Source organism: Hypomesus nipponensis, chromosome 6 (assembly GCF_054491055.1).
Source record: "Hypomesus nipponensis isolate SF chromosome 6, ASM5449105v1, whole genome shotgun sequence".
Taxonomy (NCBI): Eukaryota; Metazoa; Chordata; class Actinopteri; order Osmeriformes; family Osmeridae; genus Hypomesus; species Hypomesus nipponensis.
In genome coordinates, this window is record NC_140366.1 from 2,659,558 (window position 1) to 2,681,663 (window position 22,106).

Below are 22,106 nucleotides of genomic sequence, written 5' to 3' on the forward strand. Positions count from 1 at the left end.
CGAATTCATTTTATGATGGTCGACTGCCCCCTGTTGTTGTTTCACAGTACTGTGTGGCATTGTTTAAGACCTGCCTTCCAAGTTTGAAGTGTACTCTGTTTTACTAAACAACACACACGAAACACGGACAATAATTAAACGTGGTCTTTTAATCAATGTGAATGTCAAAAATGGGATTCTGACTGTACTGGCAAAATGCACACACATAATGTGAAGTCTAAACAGGCTTTAACAATACTAACAAGGTCCTAGGGGGACTATGTACAGTGCTGGTGAATTACTGGAAGCGAGTGTACACGCTTCTCTGCGGGGCTGGCTGGGGCCCAGCTTGCTGCTGCTGTTGCTGCTGCTGCTGCAGGTGGCGGAGCTGCTGTGAGTAAGGATCCTCCAGGGACTTGACAGACACAGTGGTCTTGGGCCCAGATTTCCACTCAATGCCACTCTCATCCACCACTGAGGCCTCCACATTGACCGTGTGATTGCCCAGGATGGAGAAGTTGAGCAGGAACTGGGTGCTGAAGTAGTCATTATGGGGCTCTACCCTTTGCTCAATCTCATTGGTTTTACTGTCCAGAGGAATCTGAATGGGAAAGATTGAGCCATTGGGTATAACACAGCATACAGGCACATATATACAGTGTTTATAGATATAGAGAAGGGAGGATGTTTGGTAAGTTCATGTCGGTGGTACTGACCTTGTAGTCGGGCCCAGTCTTGCTCTGCAGAGTGGAGCTGACATTGAGGCAGACTGACTGGATCTTCCGGAACATCCCAGGGGTGGAGCCATGCTGCACCACACCCTCCACCTTCAGGGTCAGTTGCTGATTATTTTGGACCGGGATCGGTTCGGTCGGTGTTCGAGGGGATGGAGAAAGTGCGAGCTGGAAAAAAAGCAGCATGGAAACATTTGGATCAAAAATATAGAAATTACATTGAAATGAACTGTGTTTCAGAGTGTGTAGTGCAGAGATTATCACTACTGTCTGTATGCTCACCTTAATACTGGTTGACTGTAGCTTTTGGAAGAAGTACCTCTGGAAGGACATTGGGACCTTGAGGAGAGCTATGACTGCATCACACAGACAGCCAGTATGCTAGAAATAGTCAAAAAAGCAAAACAAGTATTTTTGTTGTACACCAGAGCCTTTACCAAGACAGAGTAGGTATCACGTTTACCGTTGACACTTTTGCTTTTTTTTCACAGACACAGAATAACAGAAAAGTAAACACACACACAGAGACTGACAGAAAATAATACAAAAACAAAAAAACTTATCCATGAACCTGCTGGATTGCATTGATTCCACAAAGTGATCCTGAGACATGTACTGTTTTCAACCATCAACCTCGTCATTGACATTTAAGAAGAGTCCATTTCACCAATTTCTCTTCACATTGTTCTGCCTGTACTCTTAATCTATGTGTTAGTTGTTCCATCACATACATCTCATTCACAATTTTCAGCCATTCATCTCGAGTTGGGGGACTGACATTTTTTACCTGGAAACGGCAGAAGTGAATTGTGAACTCACCTGGTAGGAAACAGGAGGGTGCTTCTTGCTGAGGCTCTCTACTTCCTCCAGGACATGATTGAAGACTGACATCATCCTCCTCTCATACTCGCTCTCCGTCTGCACCGAACCCAGGGTGCCGTATTCCTGAAAACTGACAGTTAGGAACAGGAAGACATCAGTCCTCCACATTGATCTTCCAATGTCTATTAACACTGTATACATACTCACTGGCCACTTTATTAGGTACACCTAATAAATGGTCTCATGGTCTGTCAACACCTCAGAGACAGTAAAAAAGGCACAGCAGCGACTACACTTCCTGAGAGTACTCAGGAAAAACAACCTGGAGTGTAAACTGATGGTGGCCTTCTACCGCACCACTATCGAAAGTGTACTAACCTACAGCAATCTCGACGTGGTACTCCGGTTGCACCGCAACAGACAAGAGAGCCCTCCAAAGGGTCATCAACACAGGACAAAAAATCACTGGCTGCTCACTGCCCTCCCTGGAATCCATTGCCCGCTCCCGCTACCTTAGCAGGGCCAATAACATCTTAAAAGACTCCTCTCACCCAGGCCACCACCTGTTTACTCTCCTGCCCTCAGACAGACGGTACAGATCCTTTAGAGCAAGGACCACACGTCTTAAGAACAGTTTTTTCCCGACAGCCATCAGAACTCTAAATACCGACATGCACTAAACACTAAGCACTTTATTGACTACAAGTCACATACCATCTCGGTCACCTTACACATGTGCATAAACAAAGCTGTATTAATTGATGTATTTATTGAAGTACTTTGGTCTATGCCACCGCACTTTCTACTCTTAATGTATATATATATATATTAGTGCTGTCAGTTTAACGCGTTATTACCGGCGTTAACGCAAACCCAAATTAACGGCGTCAATTATTTTATCGCGCGATTAACGCTCTTTTTGGCCTAGCAAACTTTGTAGTTTTTTTCACATGCTGTTGCAACAACTACCGACGTTAGAAAAACTACAACACCACACCGGATCTAGCTAGACCGGAAACAAAACAACAGGCACGCCAAACACTCGTTTGGCTCGCAAGCTGGCTAAAGAGTAGTAGCAGAGCCCGTTTACGGATATTAGACATTCTCTGGTAGTAGGCTAACGTTACGTTTTGAGTGGATGACGAGCGCGAGATGCCGAAATGGATGCCAATAAGATTCTGAATGGAAAGTTTGCTTTTAAAAAGTTGCCAAATGGTTCTATTGACAAGACCAGTGGTCTGTGTGTTTTGTCGTTGTAAACTGAGCTATCATCGCAGCACGTCCAGTCTGAAATACCACTTGATGGCCAAGCACACAGCTGATGCGAATTCTCTGCCCCCTCGTCAAAGCCAGGCGATTGCAATGTTGTTTTCAATAAAAAAAATATTTGCACAAAGCAATCCGAACCACTTTTCTATGTTGATAAGAGCATTAAAATTTGAAAAAAGATTGGGACAAAAAGAAATCAGGGACATTTAGAATAGATAAAAATGTGTGATTAATTGTGATTAATCGCGAGTTAACTATGACATTAATGCGATTAATCGCGATTAAATATTTTAATCGTTTGACAGCACTAATATATATATATATATATATATATTTTGGGGGGGTTGTTCCTACTGTTTTTTGGATAGTTGTAGTATTGTTATGTTATATGTTGTTGTTGTGTTATATGTTGTCCCTCGTCACACCAACAGGAGAAGCACTCAAAATTCCGTTACAATACAATGACAATAAAGGCTTTTCTATTCTATTTTCTATTTCTATTCTACCTCGCTAGTTTTTTGCCTTCAGAACTCCCTTAATTCTTCGTGGCATACTTTCAACAAGTTGTTGGAAAAATTGACATGATAGCATCACGCAATTGCTGCATTTTTGTCGGATGCACATCCATGATGTCTCCTCCATCCACCGAAACATCCCAAAGGTGCTCTATTGGATTGAGATCATGTGACTGTGGAGGCCATTGGAGTACAGTGAACTCATTGTCATGTTCAAGAAACCAGTTTGAGATGTTTTGAGCTTTGTGACATCGTGCATTATCCTCCTGGAAGTAGCCATCAGAAGATGGGTACACTGTGGTCATAAAGGGGTGGACATGGTCAGCAACAATACTCAGGTAGGCTGTTGCGTTTAAACGATGCTCAATTGGTACCCAGGGGGCCCAAAGTGTGCAAGAAAATATCCCCCATAGCATTACACCACCACCACCACCACCAGCCTGAACCGTTGTTTCAAAGCAGGATGGATCCATGCTTTTATGTTGTTTATGCCAAATTCTGACCCAACCATCTGAATGTCATAGCTGAAATCAGTGTGGTCTTCTGCTGCTGTAGCCCATCTGCTTCAAGGTTTGACGTGTTGTGCATTCAGAGATGGTATTCTGCTAACCTTGGTTGTAACGAGTGGTTATTTGAGTTACTGTTGTCTTTCCATCATCTTGAACCAGTCTGCCCATTCTCTGATCTCTAACATCAACAAGGCATTTTTGTCCACACAACTGCCCCTCACTGGATATTTTCTCTTTTTCGGACCATTCTCTGTAAACCCTAGAGATGGTTGTGCATGAAAAATCCAGTAGATCAGCAGTTTCTGAAATACTCAGACCAGCCCTTCCGGCACCAACAACCATGCCACGTTCAAAGTCACTTAAATCCCCTTTCTTTACCATTCTGATGCTCGGTTTGAACTTCAGCAAGTTGTCTTGACATGTCTACATGCCTAAATGCATTGAGTTGCTGCCATGTGATTGGCTGATTAGCTATTTGTGTTACCAAGCAATTGAAGAGGTGTACCTAATAAAGTGGCCAGTGAGAGAGTCTGTGTGTGTGTGTGTGTATGTATTCAGAATGTATTGACTATTTAGTGATCCCTGTATTGCTTGGGTGTAAGGTAAGGTAGGAGGTCGGCTGGTTGATGGCGATCTCCACAGCTCTCACCTGGCAGCCTGAGGATCCAGAATCAGAGCCTCGATCACGTGGGAGACGAGCAAACAGCTCTGCTGCTGGCTGAGCCAGAGTTAAAGACAATTGAAAAGTTTTATGAAAGTTATAACATGTTATGAGAAGAGGGATGGATTAAAATGTCTTGTTGTTAAGTTGAATCACGTACACAATGTGTGGCTTGTTCTCCCCATCCTGTAAGGCAGGGGTGTCAAACAAATTTTCACAGAGGGCCACGTCAGCATTATGGTTAACCCTAAAAGGGCCAATTGTAACTACAATGTAACGATGTAAAAACAGAGTTTTTAGCTGTAGCTTTTGTGAACATATTCTGCTGCGATTGCAGTCTGCCATTTAATTCTTGGACAATCTGCTGTTTTTCTTGGAGGATCAATTTGGCATATCTATCCGTGTTTGGTGTCAAAATGCCGACGGAGATTGTACTCTTTAAGGACCGACATTGGCACAACACAAAATACATAGTTTTTTCTCCTTAAAGCACAAACATGTATTCACTTTCCCATCTTTCTTAAAACTGTCTTGCATCCAGGCTTGATTAGATACTCAGCCAAGCTAGATGCATGTTTCTGCTTGCCCTGTTGACAATTTGGAGCCAGAAAAGATACAGAAATCACCTTCACTAGACAAGGTTTTCTGGAAAACAGCAATGTTTATTTTACATAAAGCTCAAAAAGCTATTTTGCAAAAAAAAAAAGCACTGTGCGCCATCGCATGTACTGTCCCTATCTAGCATCACATCAAACCCAGGGTACGTCCTAGGTTTGGGCTAATCCCCGAATGTTTACAATGCCTAGCTCAATGCCTGATTAACACTCAGATTGATAGCCTAAGTCTCAAAAATATAAAACCTTGTCTAGTGAAGGTGATTTCTGTATCTTTTCTGGCCTATCTTGCCGTAACATAATCAAAATGCATTGTGAGAGATGTAGTTTATGGTCAATGCACACTGTAAAGCAACGTAGTCTTATTTCAATATACCATCTTAGCTCCCACGGGCCACATTCAATGACCTTGAGTTTGACACGTGCTTTAAGGATACAGTTCCACATTACGGAGGGTGGCATAGTCGGCATCAAAGGAAGATTGGTACAGATCAGCATAGCGAGCAGCAAGGCCCCTGAACTCGTCCATGGACACTCGCATCTGGTGGAGAAAATAAGAAGTTGAGGAAAGTATGATATGTTGCTACTGGTAGTTGAGACGTTTATCGTCCAGCAACTTACCCCTTGCTACTGGTAGTTGAGACGTTTATCGTCCAGCAACTTACCCCTTAATGCGTGTGTGTGTACCTGTTGGGAGATGCGTCCGCAGCGCTGCAGCTCGTTGCCCGAGGTGAAGGCTACGGTGGTGGCAATGGCGGGCGGAGGGCTGGTCTTCAGGCTGTTGCAGGTGCAGATGAGCTGGGACAGAGCCTGCAGGGTGTCGATACGCAGCTTCACAAAGTCACACTGGAACGCCAGCGGGCTGAGGGGGGTGCTTGCCGCCTGGGGGTGGACACAGGGCAACCGTGACACGACAGGCCTCATTAACACACTCTCACTGCTTGACTGAACATGTCATTCACTGCTGGGGAAACCCGGAGGTACATGTTCTGTAGCTGTGAGGCCGACACTCCGGACCAGAGGCTGACCGTGAGAGAAGCGATGCCCTTCTGGTAGGAGCGTAGCGCCTCGGCAATGGCCGTCATGGCAGCGCTGTAGTCTCCATCCTTCAGGCCGCTCAGACACTGCTCGGCCTGGGAGAACTCTTTTAGACTGTTGAGCCAGAAGTAGAAGTGCTCGGAGGCCACACGTGTGCGCAGGCTCTGGTACAGCTCGCTGGAGAACTCGTGACAGCCCTGGAGACACACGGAGCACACACTTTGTTTAATCACCATTGGCGATTTGATTATGGACATACAAAAAAGATCAGGAAAAAGTTATGAGCAAAGAAACAGTGATGAGAACAGACAGAGGTAAATGCTAGTTGACGACATGTGAAGTCATCCAGGAAAGTGTGAAGGCTGGAGGTTATTAATATCCAGGACTAAAAGTGCAGTTTGTACATTACAGTGGCTTACACCAAAGAACAGTCTGTGTTACTGGACAAAGTGCAACAAAGCTGGATGTGATCAAAAACAGATGCAAGATGACATGATTATACACAGCCTCGCAGCCACAGCTCACCATGCGCGAGGCCTGTCGTGCAATGCGGTAAACCGTCCAGCCGTTGGCCACGTCCTCCAGCTGCTGCTTGATCAGGATCTTCACCTCAGCCGATAGGGAAGCCTGACCGGCCACGAACACCACCGTCGCCAAGGAGACCTGCCAACGACCCCGGGAAGAGCAGGCATTGTTACGCTTTAAGTACAGCGTATAGAATGGTATTGTCATTAGGACAAAAATGCCTCTAACCAGGAGTTCCTGCTGTTTGTCCGTGGACGACTGGCTGGCTACTGTGTACAGGTCCACCAGGTCTCCCAGCATGGCCTCTCCCAGGACAGGCAGGTGAGTGGCAATGGCAGCCAGAGCGTGGCACATGACAACGCGGGAGCAAGCGTGAGCGGAGTGAAGCTGACTCAGCAGGAACTCCACCGCGGCTTGGCTGAGGTGAGGTCGACTTTTCAGAAGCCGAACCAATGAGGTGAGGGCTGTCTGCGAAGATGAATGAAGGAGTGAATATGAGAGATGGATATCTATCAAATAAAAAAAAGATTAATGTTTGTTTCAAGGAAAGAGTAGAAAGTAAGAAACCTTCAGTGTGGCCTGAGCGCTGTGGGAGTCGTCCTGACTGCAGAGTAACAGCAGGGACTCGACCCCCATCACTGTGTCCTGCTCCAGCTGAACCATGTCTGACGATGGCAACAAGGACTGTTTCAGTAGCATAATCAATGGCAATGAACACAGACTAGGAAATAAGACTGGCAGAGCAGCTAAGAAATGTGATAGTAGGAAAAATTGATAGAATATAGCATGCATGTGCTTGTCATTAACTTGGCAGATAAGAAGAACTATGATCCAGAGCCTGGGGAGGTCTGGAATTTCTGAAGTATAACTAAGGGTGACAGCTCATCCCACTGTTTAAAACACCTTTCCCCGGACAGGAAATGGCGATGTTGGCAAGTACGGTGACTCCGTGAACGGCCACTGCCAGGTTGCTGTGGTAACAACATTCCTCGGCCAGCTTAACCAGGTCAGTGAGCCGTGGAGAGGCTGAAGAACCACCTGAGAAACAAGACACAAACACTTTCCACCTTGTTGTCTACATCCCATAATAGTGTTCCCAACTTTCTCTCACAAAACAGTATGCTTTTAAGCACTGGATAAAAGCCATACGTGGATTTGTGGATTCTTTTTTTCTTACTATCAGATCAGTACAACTGGCAACCAATTCTCCTGAAATATAGTCAGATCAATATGGAAACTCTTTTAACAATAAAATAATCTTCAAACTATCTCACCCGTTCCAGAGATGAAGTAGTGTTTGATGGCGATGGTTCCAGAGAGCGTTGAGAGCACAGACAGCATGCCCAACTTGAGGCTGTTGTAGGGGATACTCAGGGCACACTCACACAAAGTCTGCAAACACAGGGGATACAACTTCCTATTCGACGCATGGGCCTGCTGACACATTCAGAGTGAGAGAGTGGTGTCAGCAGCTGTGTGCTGACCTGGGTGTTTTGCCGGGTCCAGAGATGGGGAGCCTTCTTAGCCAGGAGCTTCAGGTCCTGGATGGCCAGTCTCCTGACAGCCTTCCTGGGGTCCTCCTTCAGGTACTGAAGAAGCAGCTGCAACTAAAGGACAAAAACAATTCATCAAATAAAATCACCTTATTATACACTTTATTGAGTGAACAAAAATGTGAGACTAGAGGCACGGATTTCTAATGTTGCCATGGTGCGAGTGTACAATGGGAGGCACAGAACGGGCGGTACCTGTTTGGGGATGTCAACCAGAGAGGAGGCAGCCAGCTGGGTGAAGGTGTGTAAGCTGACAATGACCATGGGCGTGGAGGGGTAGGAGGTGAGCAGCTGCTGCAGTAGCTGGCGGCTGCTGGAGGCCAGGCTGGCGTCGTGGTGCATGTGCTGCAGCATGGGGATCAGCTTCAGCTTCAGGTCTACTGGGGTGTCCAGGCCTGAGGGGGGACAGGGTGACAGAGAGCATCCGATGAGACTAAATAGTCGGAAGCTCACATCCAGTTAGGACACAGTGTTACACACACTTAGACCAAATCAGCCTCGAATGCTAACTGACAAATTATTAATTTGCTCCTCTTCAATAAAATGCTGTCTGGGCAACATAAAACTATTTTGTAAGCAACCATTTGGCAGGTAGATATTGAAGCCTTGTATATGAGGGCTTTGGTTGAGGGAGATGATGCTTAGAACACTTCACCGCTTCACTTTACCTTGAATCATCTCACTGATCTTGTTGCAAATTCCAGCTGCAAAGTCTCTGATATTGAGAATAAGGTAAAAGAGCAATTTCAGACATCTGTATTTTTGGGGGGTGTTAAACAGATGTCAAGATATACTGTCCCACATGCTCCTTGCTGAGAACTCCTTACTTTGAATGCGCAGAGAAGCTGGCAGCAGCAAAGATGGCTGCCTCTACTTCCACATTGTCGTGAGAGTCCAAACTTTGACGGATACTGTGGTGGGCATTCTTCCTTTCCGGGATGATGGAAGCCAAACTACCAAGCATCCTAAATAAATTACATAAAACAGAAAAACACAAAAGGTATATAGAGTTATTATTTTATATAATATTTAATGTTTAGAGGATGAGGCAGATAAGAGAGTGGAAGAGAAACAGATGTGCTGTGGTACCTCAGAGTGATGGCTCTGGCCACTGGGTCATTGCTGTGGATGACAGAGAAGACTCTTTTGACAAACTCATCCACGTTGAGAATCTTCTCAAGATGCTTCTCACTCTGCTGAGTAACCTTCAACACACACAGACGCAGGAAGTTGTTCCTGAAAGAATATAAAAAGATTATTACTTGCCGTGTGTAGATTTTCTTGAATATACATGTATGAGGAACAAATACCATGACTTGTTAAATAACGTCATATGTACCCCAGCCTGAAAATGTCTGCCAGTTTTAAAAATGCAGAGTTGATGAGGATGGGGAAAGGATACTTCTGAAAGAGTTTGGGGAATAGCACCACGGCCTCGCATTGCTCCCCAAGCTTCCCAGACCTCAATCCTAGAAAAGTAGACAAATTAAAACATATCCAAGAGTAAAGAACTGATACGTGAAACTGAGTTTAGTAATATCAAACTACTGCACTGGGCTGCTACTTGCTAGCTACGACGTAACTAAATAAAAATGTGGAAAATCTATTGTACAGACATAGCCAGTATACTTGACTTTAGCAGTATGAGTGCCAACAAGCTAGCAAGCTAACCGTGTACACACCTTTGTCCAACTCCATGAGAGCAGAATTGGCATCTAGTTCTTGTTCCCCATAGCCAGCCTCAGACAGAAAGGATCGTGCAGTAGAAAGCGACATGTTTTACGCTATCATTGACATTAAACGACTTAGTAAAACGTCGTGCACAGGGAACAGTTGAACATAAGGTTAGCGGTTCTCGGTGGGCAAGTACACTGTAGGGCGGAAGTGACAAGACCGGAAGTGTTACTTCCCAACCAATCATATAGCGTGACGCAAGTTTAGCGGGGTATTTGGGTTTACTGTTCGTGTTCAGTCAGTTCGCGGGAAAGGGTTGCAACAAGGCGACCACCAAGACAATCATAGATCAACATAATACAAATCGGTAAATCGAGACGTTTTTGCTGGACCCGTTAAAATGTTGTTTCGCTCAATAGTTGACAGAGGAGTTACTAAACGAAGGCGCAATGGTAAGATTTATGTTAAATGATCAACTAATGCTAATGTACACGGTCAGACAACACTTGTAGTCAAATTAGCCAGCTAACGAGTGGACGCCGTTGTAAATTTGAGGTCGAGTGAAATGGTAGCGATATGATAGAGTCGAATGTATAAAGATCACCAATTGCAATCATCATCATAGATGTTTTACAATGCTCAACTATATCGCTAAATGTGTACATGCTAGTTGCTTTGGGTAGGGGGAGGACTGAGAACTAGCCTATCAAGTAGGTTGATTTACATCTAATTTTACCCAAGAAATTCTCTGCTCGTTCCGATTAGATTCATGCCCTGGATTCCACTTGACATCGCTTCTGGACTGCTTCCAGTGCTCCCAGCACGATGAGCACATCTCCAATGGGAATTTGGGGGAAGCAGTTCCACCGTTTGGATGTGCCTTCTCGACTGGTATAATACCGTTATAGAGTCAATGCATTTACATACATTCACTTTCTTATATTTGTTTATGTTAACTGTGTCACGTTTTCGCCGTCTTTAGCCAGGGGGATGCAGGGTGTTCTGGCTGTGGCCAATGAAGAGGGAATAGTGAGGCTGTATAACACCGAAAACCGGAAAAGTCCAGTTCTCAAAGGTAATATCGGCCTTTAATCCACACGTAGGCCCTTCTGCACTGGGTATCAGCTTTAGTTTCTCCAAATACATTTGGGAAATGACAAACTGAATTTCATATTCCTCAGAGTGGATGGCACATGAGAATGCTGTCTTTGACATTGCCTGGGTGCCTGGAGAAACTAGCCTGGTGAGCAGATGTTCTCCTTTTGGTTAACTCAAATGAGTGAGCATGTGAGGGTACATGAGGTAAAGAAACTGGTGTCACCTCCAGGTTACTGCTTCAGGCGATCAGCTGGCCAAGCTGTGGGATGTGAAATCACAGAACCTTCTTGGCAGCTTCAAGGGGCACCAGTGCAGCCTCAAGTCGGTGTCTTTCACACAACAGGAGAAATGTACGTTCCATACTGGTGTAGAATGTGTCTGGTTTCTTGTTAATAAGAATACAAATTCTCTCTGACCATGTCTCCATCACAACAGTTGTATTTGTCTTCTTCCCTTTCTAAAGCTGTGTTCTGCACTGGTGGCAGAGATGGAAATATTATGATCTGGGACACCAGGTGCAGCAAAAAAGGTATGGCCAATGACATCCAAAATGTTTAGACGCTTTGCCCTAATTCGGTTTTTAAGTGATTGCATACTGTTTTTTCCCCACCAGATGGTTTCTACAGGCAGGTAAAGCAGATCAGCGGGGCCCACAACAAGATGGACACACATACCCCTTCCAAGATGAAGAAAAGACGGCTTGGCCAGCACGGCAGAGCTCCTTCTGTGGTGAGTGACCTGAACACGGCCAGATTTGACTGTTCATTTTATACTCGGGTCACATCCTTAGGAACTGGCTAGATGGCAAAGATTGTTATATATATATATATATTTTTTTTTTTTACTTGCTCCTCCTACAGGATTCCCAACAGAGTGTCACTGTTGTTCTGTTTCGTGATGAACACACCCTCATCTCCACAGGAGCTGTTGATGGGTAAACCATGGGTCTTTGTCTCTCATATTGATAGGTACAAATGTATACACAATAATGATTGCAAAATAAATACATTGCCCTCACCAGAATTATCAAGATGTGGGACCTTCGAAAAAACTACACCGCACATCTCCATGATCCTACACCGCTCCTAGCATACCCTTACCCAGGAGCCAGCACACGAAAGCTAGGTATGTTCTCTAACCTCAAATGGGATTTCAAGAGAGAGTGGAATGTGTTGCAGTTCACAAGAAAATAGTTATAACTTGTGTTGTTTGTGGTTCAGGTTATTCAGGACTTGTATTAGACTCCAGTGGAGCCAACCTATTCGCAAATTGCACTGATGACAACATCTACATGTTCAACATAAGTGGGCTGAAAACTACCCCAGGTAAATAAGTGTTCTGTTGGAAATCGTTGTATGTGCCAGACACCATTCAGTGAAACGCAACCTATTCTTTTGACTTGTTGTATAACAATCAATACCTATTCCCCTGTGACGGTCTTTTCAGCCGTTTAGCGCTTTTTTTGTCATTCATTACCATTTTCTACCATTAGATGGGGCTATGGAATATCTTCATTGATTGTAGTGTATGTGTCTTTCAGGGTGTTTTCACACCGATAGTCTGTTTGCTTGGTCCAAATCAGTGGATGAGTTGCTACTTTGTTGCATTTTTCATTATGTCCGGTTAGTGTTCACACGGTCCTGTGTTAATCGACATTTGGTCCACCATGTGCTCAACTACCTTTTCTTTCAGTTTATCACTGAAGAATGTGAATACCTCGCTATTCTTATGTGTTTCCACAAGCATCTCTGCAATATGATCATCAGCCCATATTTGCAGAAGAGCCTTCACTTCATCATTCCCCACACTTTCCCTCGACTCATTTTGCTGCTAATGAGCGGCTGTTTCTGCAAAGTGTCAACATCCTTATTCAACCCAGAATGCATTACATTTTGGTTTGCTTCCTATTATAAGTCATATTAAGTCTGATTACGTTCACACTTAAAGCAAACCGAACCATGGTTCGGTCCCGTTTAGGAGGATCATGTTTCGGTTGTTTGGTCCGCACCAGAGTACGAAAAAAGAAAAGCATTTTCAACATCAACATTGAATCTACCTTTCTGTTTGCTACCCGGTAAAATGTTTCATGTCAAGGCAGCCATATTAAAAGCTGTATTTGTAATCTCCGGTAGAATTACTGTTCTTGAAGAAATACAATTTTATTACTATTCTCCTAAAAAGAATTCTACCAACCGAGCTTGAAGTAGTTTTAATGTGCCTCTGTGTTTATTTGTCTTCTACAGTGGCTCTCTTTACTGGTCACCGTAACTCTTCATTTTATGTCAAGTCCGCTGTCAGTCCTGATGACCAGTTCCTGGCTAGTGGCTCAAGTGACCATCACACATACATATGGAAGGTATTTTACTGTCCTTAAAAAGCATACCAGTATGTGGCATTAACGTCCAGCATTTAATTTCTCAGTATATGGCTGGCACTTTCTATGGGTACAAACATATTATTTCACCTATTTATTTAATGTGATTGGTTTCAGATCTCAGACCCAAAACAGGTCCCTATGATGCTTCAGGGCCATAGCCAGGAGGTGACCTCAATTGCATGGTGCCCCACAGATTTCACAAAGGTGATATATTCCTTTTTCTAGTAGAGTTTGACTTTCTGTTCAAGTTTATACTCTGCATTTGTCATTTTTTCAGCCTCCCAGGAACTGATATTCTCTTTGATTGGCAGGAAGTTATCGTAGTTTGTTACAATTGATTTGAAGTGGTCAGGTAATTGTGTCACTGTGTAACCTTCAGCCCTGTCTTACAGATTGCTTCCTGTTCTGACGACAATACTGTACGGATCTGGCGTCTGGACCGGGGAATGGACGGGGCTAAATCATCTGTGGGAGAGGCCAATCTAGTTGGCTGGGCCTGTCCTGGTCCTACCTCCACTGTACCAAGCTCAAGTGAGTTCTGTTATTTGTCTGTCGAGTTGGGGCTGGCAGGGACCATTTACTCATTTTAGAACACGTTTGGGCATTGTTAAAGGTAGAACACTTGCTACATTTTTTTAAATGTAAACTGTCTTTTGAAGGGCCCTTGAACCAGGCTGAGCACACGCCACCTAAGAACCCTAGGACAGAGAATTTGGGAGGCCTATCATCTCCCCAACCTGCTGCCTGTGCTCCTAGTGGTGCCGCTCTGCCCCTGCCGTCCGGAACCAGCTCACCCACACAGGCTCAGGGTACCAAGGCCAACCGCCCACACCTACGGACGCCCACTTCCATCAGACAGTGGTGTTCACGCACCGCTCCAATAGAGCAGGCCAGTCCTCCTCTGCGGCAGGTGCTCAGCCCATGTCCCCAGAGCCCTGCGCCTGGCACACCACACTCAGAGAGGAGGGCCAAGCGCAGGCTGGAGACTGGTTCTGGAGATTTAGGAAGTTGTGGGGGCATGAGGAACTGTGACTGTGTCACAGAGCTTTACCCCGTTGCCAAGAAAAGCCGGCCACTGGTTGGTGTGTGTTGTGCTCAAGAAGGACCCCAGGCAGGGACAGAGAAGATATTGGAAGGAGAAGATCTCCACATGGAAGACCAGAAGCCGTTCAGACAGGCAGATAAGGAGAACAGCTCCCTGGGAGTGGTGGACTGGTTGTCAGTGATGGGCAGGAAGTTGAAGGAAGGCCCTGGGGGCCCAAGCAGTCCCAAAAGTCCCAGTGCCTCCAAAAGGCAAGATGGCAGAACACCACCTTCACCGGTAGGCACACTATACTCCCAGTCTAAGCTAGCCACAAATGAATAAAGTTGACAAGATTTAAATTAACGTTCACAATCTGTGTTTGAAAGTTGCAAGACATGTATCCTCATTATTTAATCGCTCTTTGCTTGTCAGGCTTATGTGTAGAAAGTCCTGTGTGTTGTGTTTAAACCGTATCAAGCATGTATGACAAAGTAATTAATACTTTGATTATAAATATAGTAATTTACTCTCTTCTTTTCTCCTTCAGTCGTTGTGTTCCCCAAATGCCATGAAGAAGATATCCTCCTATTTCCAGAGGGTGACCCCTAACTGACACTATTTTCCGGCCTTAAATCAGTTAGGGATTATATTTTCCTTAAATGTACATTCTTTAAACTTTTTGTGCCCATATTTAAATGTGTACCTATTTTAATTGGTATCACAATTAAACATATCAATATTTTTTTAAATACCTCCATAATCTTTACATTCAATGGACACAATATGTGGTAACCAGAAGATGAGTGGCTTACTAACCATAGATGGTCTGAGATTCCCATTACCTTGTTTTGTGCATGAATTTTGTATATTGGCCTTGAACTTTTACACCATATATTCATACATATGTCATACAGGGCACTGTTTGATTCACCTGTGCTAATGTTTGTAATGTACATATTGATAACTGATTGTTTGTGTATTGCTTGAACCAAAGCTGTGTTTCATGGATTAAACAAGCTATTTGATATTTGATATTCATTTTCAATGTCATCCTTTCAAATTGATACATTTTTGTTGTTTTTAATTACAATTTCGAAGTATTAACAGTCAACCGTTTCTTACTCAGTAATAAACACTAAGAAATTGTAGCCCAAACCGTACAATTGCCTGCAATGTGTCCAGCAACAAACCATCTCACCTGGCTGAACTCAACTGAAGACTGACAATTCAAGCCCATTCCTGTCAGTAGTATTCCTTGACTCCTTTTGTATGCCACTTTTATGGTTTTATGTTGGGAACAAAAATGTCTTGGCTGGCTTCTCTTATAACTTGTTTATTTACATGGCCTTTTCCTAACCCTCTACTTCTTCTGCCATCTACTTTTCTTTCTTTTTTTTACCAATTGGGATTATGGTATTTGAGATGCAATATTTGACTTCTAATTTTAATTTAAGTGCTTGTTCATAAATTATCACATGTGGAAGTGAGTATTTGCATTTCTTTGATTGAAACTTGTATTGTAAAATGTATTACGTTTCACAACAAAATCTTACATGTGAGTTGATTGTTTTGAATACATCAAATAACTTTATACAGTAGGTTGTGGATAATTACATTTGGGATTAAGCTTGTTTATTAGGATTTAATATATTAAATAACTTAATTGGTTAAAAAGTACAAATCTGTCTACATTTTCATTGGGTTATGGAAGTGTCCGTCAATGACGTACTCATGCGTCACCCTCGAATTCAACAACGACGGGGCGACAGTTTATGGTTGTCTATGGACTCGACAGCTCATTGTGGAGGTCTATTGCATGTTTTAGCCGTTTATATTGGAAAAAATCCGATATTCAGTACAGTGGGTATTGATTTTTGTTGCCTCATTTCACGAACATCCGACTATCACAAAAGCACAAGCGAGTGTGACCCGCGCTGTGCTGCTTCCTTCCTTTCGATCGTTAGCTAACTAGCAGCTTCTACCAGTTCGAGGTTTCCAGACCACACGGCCAGGGTGCTTGTGTTTGGACCAACCTTCTGCACGGAATAGCTAGATATTTATTTATAGAAACTGCAATAATTTAATAACCATTGTTTTCTTTAGTTTGCAACTTTTCAAACTAGGAAGCTAGCTAACTTTACTCTGAACTTAGCGTGTGGTGTCATTGAGTCAGCAACCTGGCTAGCATTAGCATCACAAGCTAGCTAAGCTGTTTTTCCTGTCTAAAGCTAAGTGTTCATGCAATGATAGCAACAGGTAGCTAGATGTTTAGCAATTATGATCCAGTCAACGTACACATTCAGATAAGTTTTGTTGTTGCGGTTTCTTAGAGCTGTCACACCTGCACCTATTCAGCCAATTGAATGTCATGAGTTGCCTGGTTTAATGCAAGTAGTTTTGTAAACAGCTCGCGGGACTATCAACAAGCGGAGCAGACCGAATGATGCGGGTTGTGGAAATTGACTAGCGAGCGACCTACCACGGTGGATCGTACAAGGATAGTGCTGCCTCAACAAGCCTGCTGGGTGATCAGTGATTTTAACTTCAAGAACATTTCTGATGCACACGGGAGAATATCCGAGGAAAACCCGTTTGTTGTAGTCAGGTGTACTTGCCAGAAATCTTTCAATTGTGGTGAATCAAAATGTCTGCTATCTCTGCGTCTGAGAAAGTGGACGGGTTCACCCGAAAATCAATGAGGAAGGCCCAGAAACAGAAAAAATCGCAAGGTTCTTCCCAGTTTCGAACTCAAAGCGCCTTGGTCGAGCTTTCACCCTTGCCTCAGCTCAAAGGTAAGACAATAAATGGCCTTATAAACGTGTAAGAAATTGAGATTTTGTGTTATTAGTCAGGATATTTTTGCAACCAACAACTGACGACTTAACTGTATGAAAATACATTTCTCTTTTCGGTTGGGTAGTTAGTAGGCAAATTATTGATAAAGCTGTGTAGCCTTAAAATTACAGGAGCGTTCTTGGAACAGAAATAGTTTTTTGGAGGCAGCGGTATGCTTTTAAGGTGTCTTCAGTTCGGCTGATCATATTGAAATACCTGCAAGTGGTTAATCTATTAAGCGTAATAGCATTTATGTTGATACTATTGGTGTCAGTTGGTGGACTGTATGTCATTGACTATCAAATGTATTCACCTTTCCTCTAGAGGCTAAATACTTCACATGGAAATTAAGCGTATGATTTGACAAGTGCACGGACTTAAACAGCTTAGAGAGAAGCCTGCATACTCCTTCAGATGCCTCGCGCACTTCTGCGTAGGGCTAATAACCCACCCATCCCATGTCATGTGTCAGTAAACAGTGTCAGATCTTTGGAACTGTTGTAATGACCAGGGGTGCAGACATGTCACATGCTTAGCTTTGAGAAGGCAACAAAGGTATTTTCCATTAAAGACTTGAGTTTGTGAAAGATCTTGGGCTGGCCCATACATGTGAGACAGTACGCTTTAAATATGGCAGTTGTTCATTTAGGAATTGCCCTTCTCATTTATTTGGTTGTTACAGCCCTGCTACACTCGCATAGTGACAGGTGTTGAGTCTAGTGTTCACTTTCAAGTTATAGAGCTGGGTTTTTATCTGATGGGCATGTATGTGTGTTGACTAGTATCAAGACCCAGCTCTTGGGTGAGCCTTGACAGTCATTTCCCATTTACCAACTATGAATTATTGGGAGAAGTGACCAGATAAAAGGTCTAACCCAAGCCATTTTGTTCCTTTTAGATGGTGGCTCTGCCTTGAATCTAACTAGTAGGTGAATCTGAGCGGGTTCAGCTGCCATAGCAAACATTGTGATGCTGAAGCATGTGCCTGAAAGTGAAATGATAATGTATTCAGCAATGACAAATTGTGCTTGTTCTAACCTTAAAGGTGGCTGCAAGCAGGATTCTCTAAATACTTTTTTTAGCACACACAATCATACCTGTGGTATTTTGATGGCAAAAACTGAATTTGTTTTTGTTACTTGATTGGTCAAGTTCAGACAAGCAAGAGTACTGGTTGAAATTTGTTGTGAAATATAAATGGAGAAGTTCAGACTCTTTGAAATCTTCTTTGAACAGCAGCTCGGGGGATAACCCCCTATTCACACTAGGGCTGCAATAAACAATAATTTTAATAGTCGACTAATCAAACTTTTTTTTTGAACGATTAATCGTTGGGACATAGTCATTCACCATTTAATTAACTGTATCAACAAGTGCCGAATATCTCCTTTTGTATGCAATATGAATATGGAACAAAATAAAGGTGAGTAATAAGTCGTTTTAGTTTGGGAGAAACTATAACAAATTGAATTCACCAAATTTCTTCTCCCCTACCTTATATGATACGTGTTAAGATAATCAAAATTCCCAACTTGTATGCTGGAATGCTTTCATCTATGCAAACCAAACTCACTTTACTGCAATGTTATATATTTTTTTTCTTATTATTATTTTCATTCACTAATAAAACATTGTAACCGAGGTGCGTTCCAGTCGTATTCGGAATTTACAAGTGTTATTAAAATGGTCATACACACAGTACTGTCTAACCGCTTTCTTTGAACATGTTGCTAAGATGTTAGTAGGCCTATGCGTGAAATACGAGAGGACACATACAACTATATCGTTTTTAAGGCTCCAACATGCATGTTGTGCTCCCATGAAAGGCAAGTTCTGCCATGCAGGTATTAACACACAACAGCATTTTTTGTTTGAAGTTTTGTAAAACTTTCCCACACTGCTAGTTCGGCCCTGTCTGGTTTTCTATTGAATTGCATACGGGAGCATTACAGTCTAGCGCTACAGTGCTGCACTGATCAAATCCCATTATTGCAGGCCCTTAAAATGGGTCATATTATATCAAAGTACTTGTCGACAACAGAAATATTTGTGGAATTTTTTTTATCGTCAACGTTGTTGATAACATCGACAAATCAGACTCGTCTTCCATAAAGCGAGTTTACCAAATAAACAGGAAAGTAACCAGGAAAGTGACCCCTGGTCACTTCAAAGTAAAAACAGTGTGCAACAGTGCGCGTCCGGTGTGAATAGGGGGTAAAGTTTGTCTTGTCAATGTTTGGTTTATTGTTTGAAATGACTTATTTACGAATGTTATTTTTTGTAGGGATATCACCTGAAACATGATACTGGTAGGATGTGAATCACAAGACATAATTAATTCAGGAAGTTATCAATGACATGGCACACGAGTCACCGCTGGTGGGAAGCCAGGGTAGTGGTCTGTGGTTGTGGGGCTGGGAAGCCAGCATGGTAATGGTCTGTCTTTGTGGGGCTAGGAAGCCAGGGCAGTAGTAGTGGTCTGTGGTTGTGGGGCTAGGAAGCCAGGGCAGTAGTAGTGGTCTGTGGTTGTGGGGCTAGGAAGCCAGGGCAGTAGTGGTCTGGGAGGGGGCAGCTAGGTGGGTCTGTGAGTGGGGGGCAGCTCGGTATGTTTGTGAAGGCTGGTTGGCTTTTGGCCAGTTGTCCCATCTTTATGGTAGCATAATTTAGCAGTAAGGAAGCTGGAATGATACAGTGAGTTACCAGCACAATGAGGACTTGCTTCATGTCACAAAGACTTCAGTAGATCATCTGTCACTGTTAGACTGTCCCATCACTAGGGTTGGATATCGTTTGGGTTTTTTAGATACCGGTACCAAATTGATACTTTTAAAATGGTAAACGGTGTCTGAACCCATACTTTTTTTTAAAGACCCACAAAAAGTATACTTGAATGTATAAATATAAGTAAACACAACAAAAACCATCAACCAATCACTGTTGTATGCCATGTTCTTCGAATTTCTGTGTTGTTGATCTGACTTGAAATTATTTTTCCAATTCTCCACCAATACTATACCACATGAATGCAGTGTAATTTAACTAGCGATCATGTGTGGTGATGGTACTTCTTACGTCCATTTTTGAGCACCAGAAGACAAATATTTCAATTGACAGCTCAGGCAGTTAAGTGGCACCAAAATCAGCATTTTGATTCGGTCCGGTACGGGTTATATAGATACCGGTGCCATATTGGCGCTGGGTTTCGGTAACCCACCCTACTCGTCATTGAGCAGTAATATCGGTCACGTTGACCATGTTTTGTCATGGTCTTATTATGCAAGCAACTCTGAAAGTGTGGTTTTGTTTGTGACAGCTCTGAGGCCTGTGCCATAAGGGCCGCTCAAAAAACCTGGACTGAAAGTCCCAAACCAGACTTGAATTAGTTTAATTAGTCAAGCGGGGCAAAAGTGGTTCCATAAAGGCCAATTTCAGCTCACGCAATCCTACTAATTCAAGTCAGATTTAAGTAGTCAAGCTAATTGCGCGTGCACCCTATTCATAAGAGAGGTGTTGAAATTAATCGATGCATCGCAATGTGGACATGGACGATGCTGCATCGATGCAGTGGCTGACCATAATCGATTATAACGCAATGATGTTGCTCGTTAATTTTCCGGCCGCGGCATAAACATTTAAATGAAAAATAACATTCTCAGTAGCCTAACCCGTTTCAACTAGACCTATGATAGACTAGTCTCATTTGGGTCTCATTTACCTGACGTCATTTGTCGCGATTCACATGTGCTACAGCAAAATGGCTGAGTGTGGATGTGAGATCGTCCTTAAAAACGCTCCAAGTGTTTTAAAAGTTGAGATATGGAACTTTATTTCGGATTTTACCTACAGACTGGGAAGCACGAACTGGATACATTGCATGCAATATGCAAAGCCTGTCACACCAAAATTGAATACGTTGGGGACACAACCAACTTTAGGAATCAAGTTAGCCGTTTCCATCCTGAGTTGCTAGCAACAACACCTGCCACGGAAAACTCAAACTCTGGGCCAGCAACTCCGAGGATTGATGCAACTCTGTTTTCAATACTGCTAATAATGCTGTCTGTTGTGTTCAGACTTTAAATAATAAAGATTATTTATATCTGACTACAACGTACTTGTATTTTTGGATGAAAATATAACTGTTGGAGCCAAAACTGATTATTAGGATTTCAATGTTAACCTTTTGCCTTTATGAAATCGTTATGAATTAGATGTTTTTATCCAAAACGACTTCCAAAAGAGATCTTTACAAAAGTGCATAGGTCACTGATCTAGGGCTGCAGCAACGAATTGATTAAATCTATTAAAATTGATTATTAAAAGCATTGGCAACAAACTTCATAATCGATTTGTTGTGTTGCGCGATTATTACGCCACTCAACAAGTCGCGGAGATGTTTGAGTATAAAAAAAAAAAAGTTTTGTTGAATCTAATCTTTAGGTAATCTTAACTTTTTTCAAAATTGTGTCAAAAAATCTTACATATACACCAGATTATTCTAATTAAGTCTGGCCTATTTCCACAACCTTTCAATTTTCACAAATGTTTTAAACAAAACTCAAATAAATTGCTAATCTTTGAAAATAGCATTCTATCCACGCTAATATTAATAACTTTTTCAAAATTGTGTGCCTGTTGTAGGCTATGTGTTCTATGTGTTAACACCACACACTAAATTGAACTCATGTCCTACTTTCAGGTTTTTCTCAATGACTCAGCTATCTCTCGTCTTACTTTGTCGCACACAACAGGGATTTGTTTTGTCGGAGAATAGCTTCCTATTCTTGCTAAGGGTACCGGTGGAGCTAGCCACTAACTGTAGCCATAGCTGAATCCGAAGGGAGGCAGACGTCTCCACACAAATACCGTGTAGCCTCTT

The 22,106-nt window shown here is 42.9% G+C and overlaps 3 protein-coding genes across 9 annotated transcripts in view; 2 read left to right on the forward strand and 1 right to left on the reverse strand.

The window, feature by feature from the left end:
* Positions 1 to 129: 129 nt before the first annotated feature.
* Positions 130 to 10,088, reverse strand: ints7 (integrator complex subunit 7). The gene is made up of 20 exons (XM_084699287.1): positions 9,902 to 10,088; positions 9,559 to 9,688; positions 9,309 to 9,455; positions 9,047 to 9,184; positions 8,888 to 8,934; positions 8,415 to 8,614; positions 8,151 to 8,273; positions 7,941 to 8,058; positions 7,570 to 7,704; positions 7,234 to 7,331; positions 6,895 to 7,134; positions 6,667 to 6,804; positions 6,132 to 6,338; positions 5,791 to 5,985; positions 5,541 to 5,644; positions 4,478 to 4,546; positions 1,533 to 1,665; positions 996 to 1,094; positions 696 to 881; positions 130 to 580 (listed from the first exon to the last, which is right to left on the reverse strand). Exons 1-20 carry the CDS (start codon positions 9,993 to 9,995, stop codon positions 278 to 280), a joined length of 2,904 nt encoding a protein of 967 aa, XP_084555413.1. The 5' UTR covers positions 9,996 to 10,088; the 3' UTR covers positions 130 to 277.
* Positions 10,089 to 10,170: 82 nt separating this feature from the next.
* On the forward strand, positions 10,171 to 15,424 carry dtl (denticleless E3 ubiquitin protein ligase adapter). The gene is made up of 15 exons (XM_084699288.1): positions 10,171 to 10,345; positions 10,659 to 10,784; positions 10,876 to 10,968; positions 11,075 to 11,136; positions 11,221 to 11,341; positions 11,455 to 11,520; positions 11,605 to 11,720; positions 11,852 to 11,925; positions 12,013 to 12,116; positions 12,212 to 12,316; positions 13,235 to 13,347; positions 13,483 to 13,572; positions 13,761 to 13,899; positions 14,028 to 14,689; positions 14,940 to 15,424. Exons 1-15 carry the CDS (start codon positions 10,294 to 10,296, stop codon positions 15,003 to 15,005), a joined length of 1,989 nt encoding a protein of 662 aa, XP_084555414.1. The 5' UTR covers positions 10,171 to 10,293; the 3' UTR covers positions 15,006 to 15,424.
* A 709-nt stretch (positions 15,425 to 16,133) lies between these two features.
* Positions 16,134 to 22,106, forward strand: part of ppp2r5a (protein phosphatase 2, regulatory subunit B', alpha isoform) — an 89,136-nt gene continuing 83,163 nt past the window's right edge. For 3 of the 7 annotated variants that reach the window (XR_014758435.1, XM_084699617.1, XM_084699622.1), the window contains exon 1: positions 16,140 to 17,184. Coding sequence is in view for 6 of the 7 variants with exons in the window: in XM_084699617.1 (XP_084555743.1) it covers positions 17,037 to 17,184 (148 nt within the window). In the remaining variant the exon portion in view is untranslated. Of the gene's footprint in view, positions 17,185 to 22,106 lie in introns of all 7 variants that reach the window. The other 4 variants (XM_084699618.1, XM_084699620.1, XM_084699619.1 and 1 more) reach the window with 4 other exon arrangements.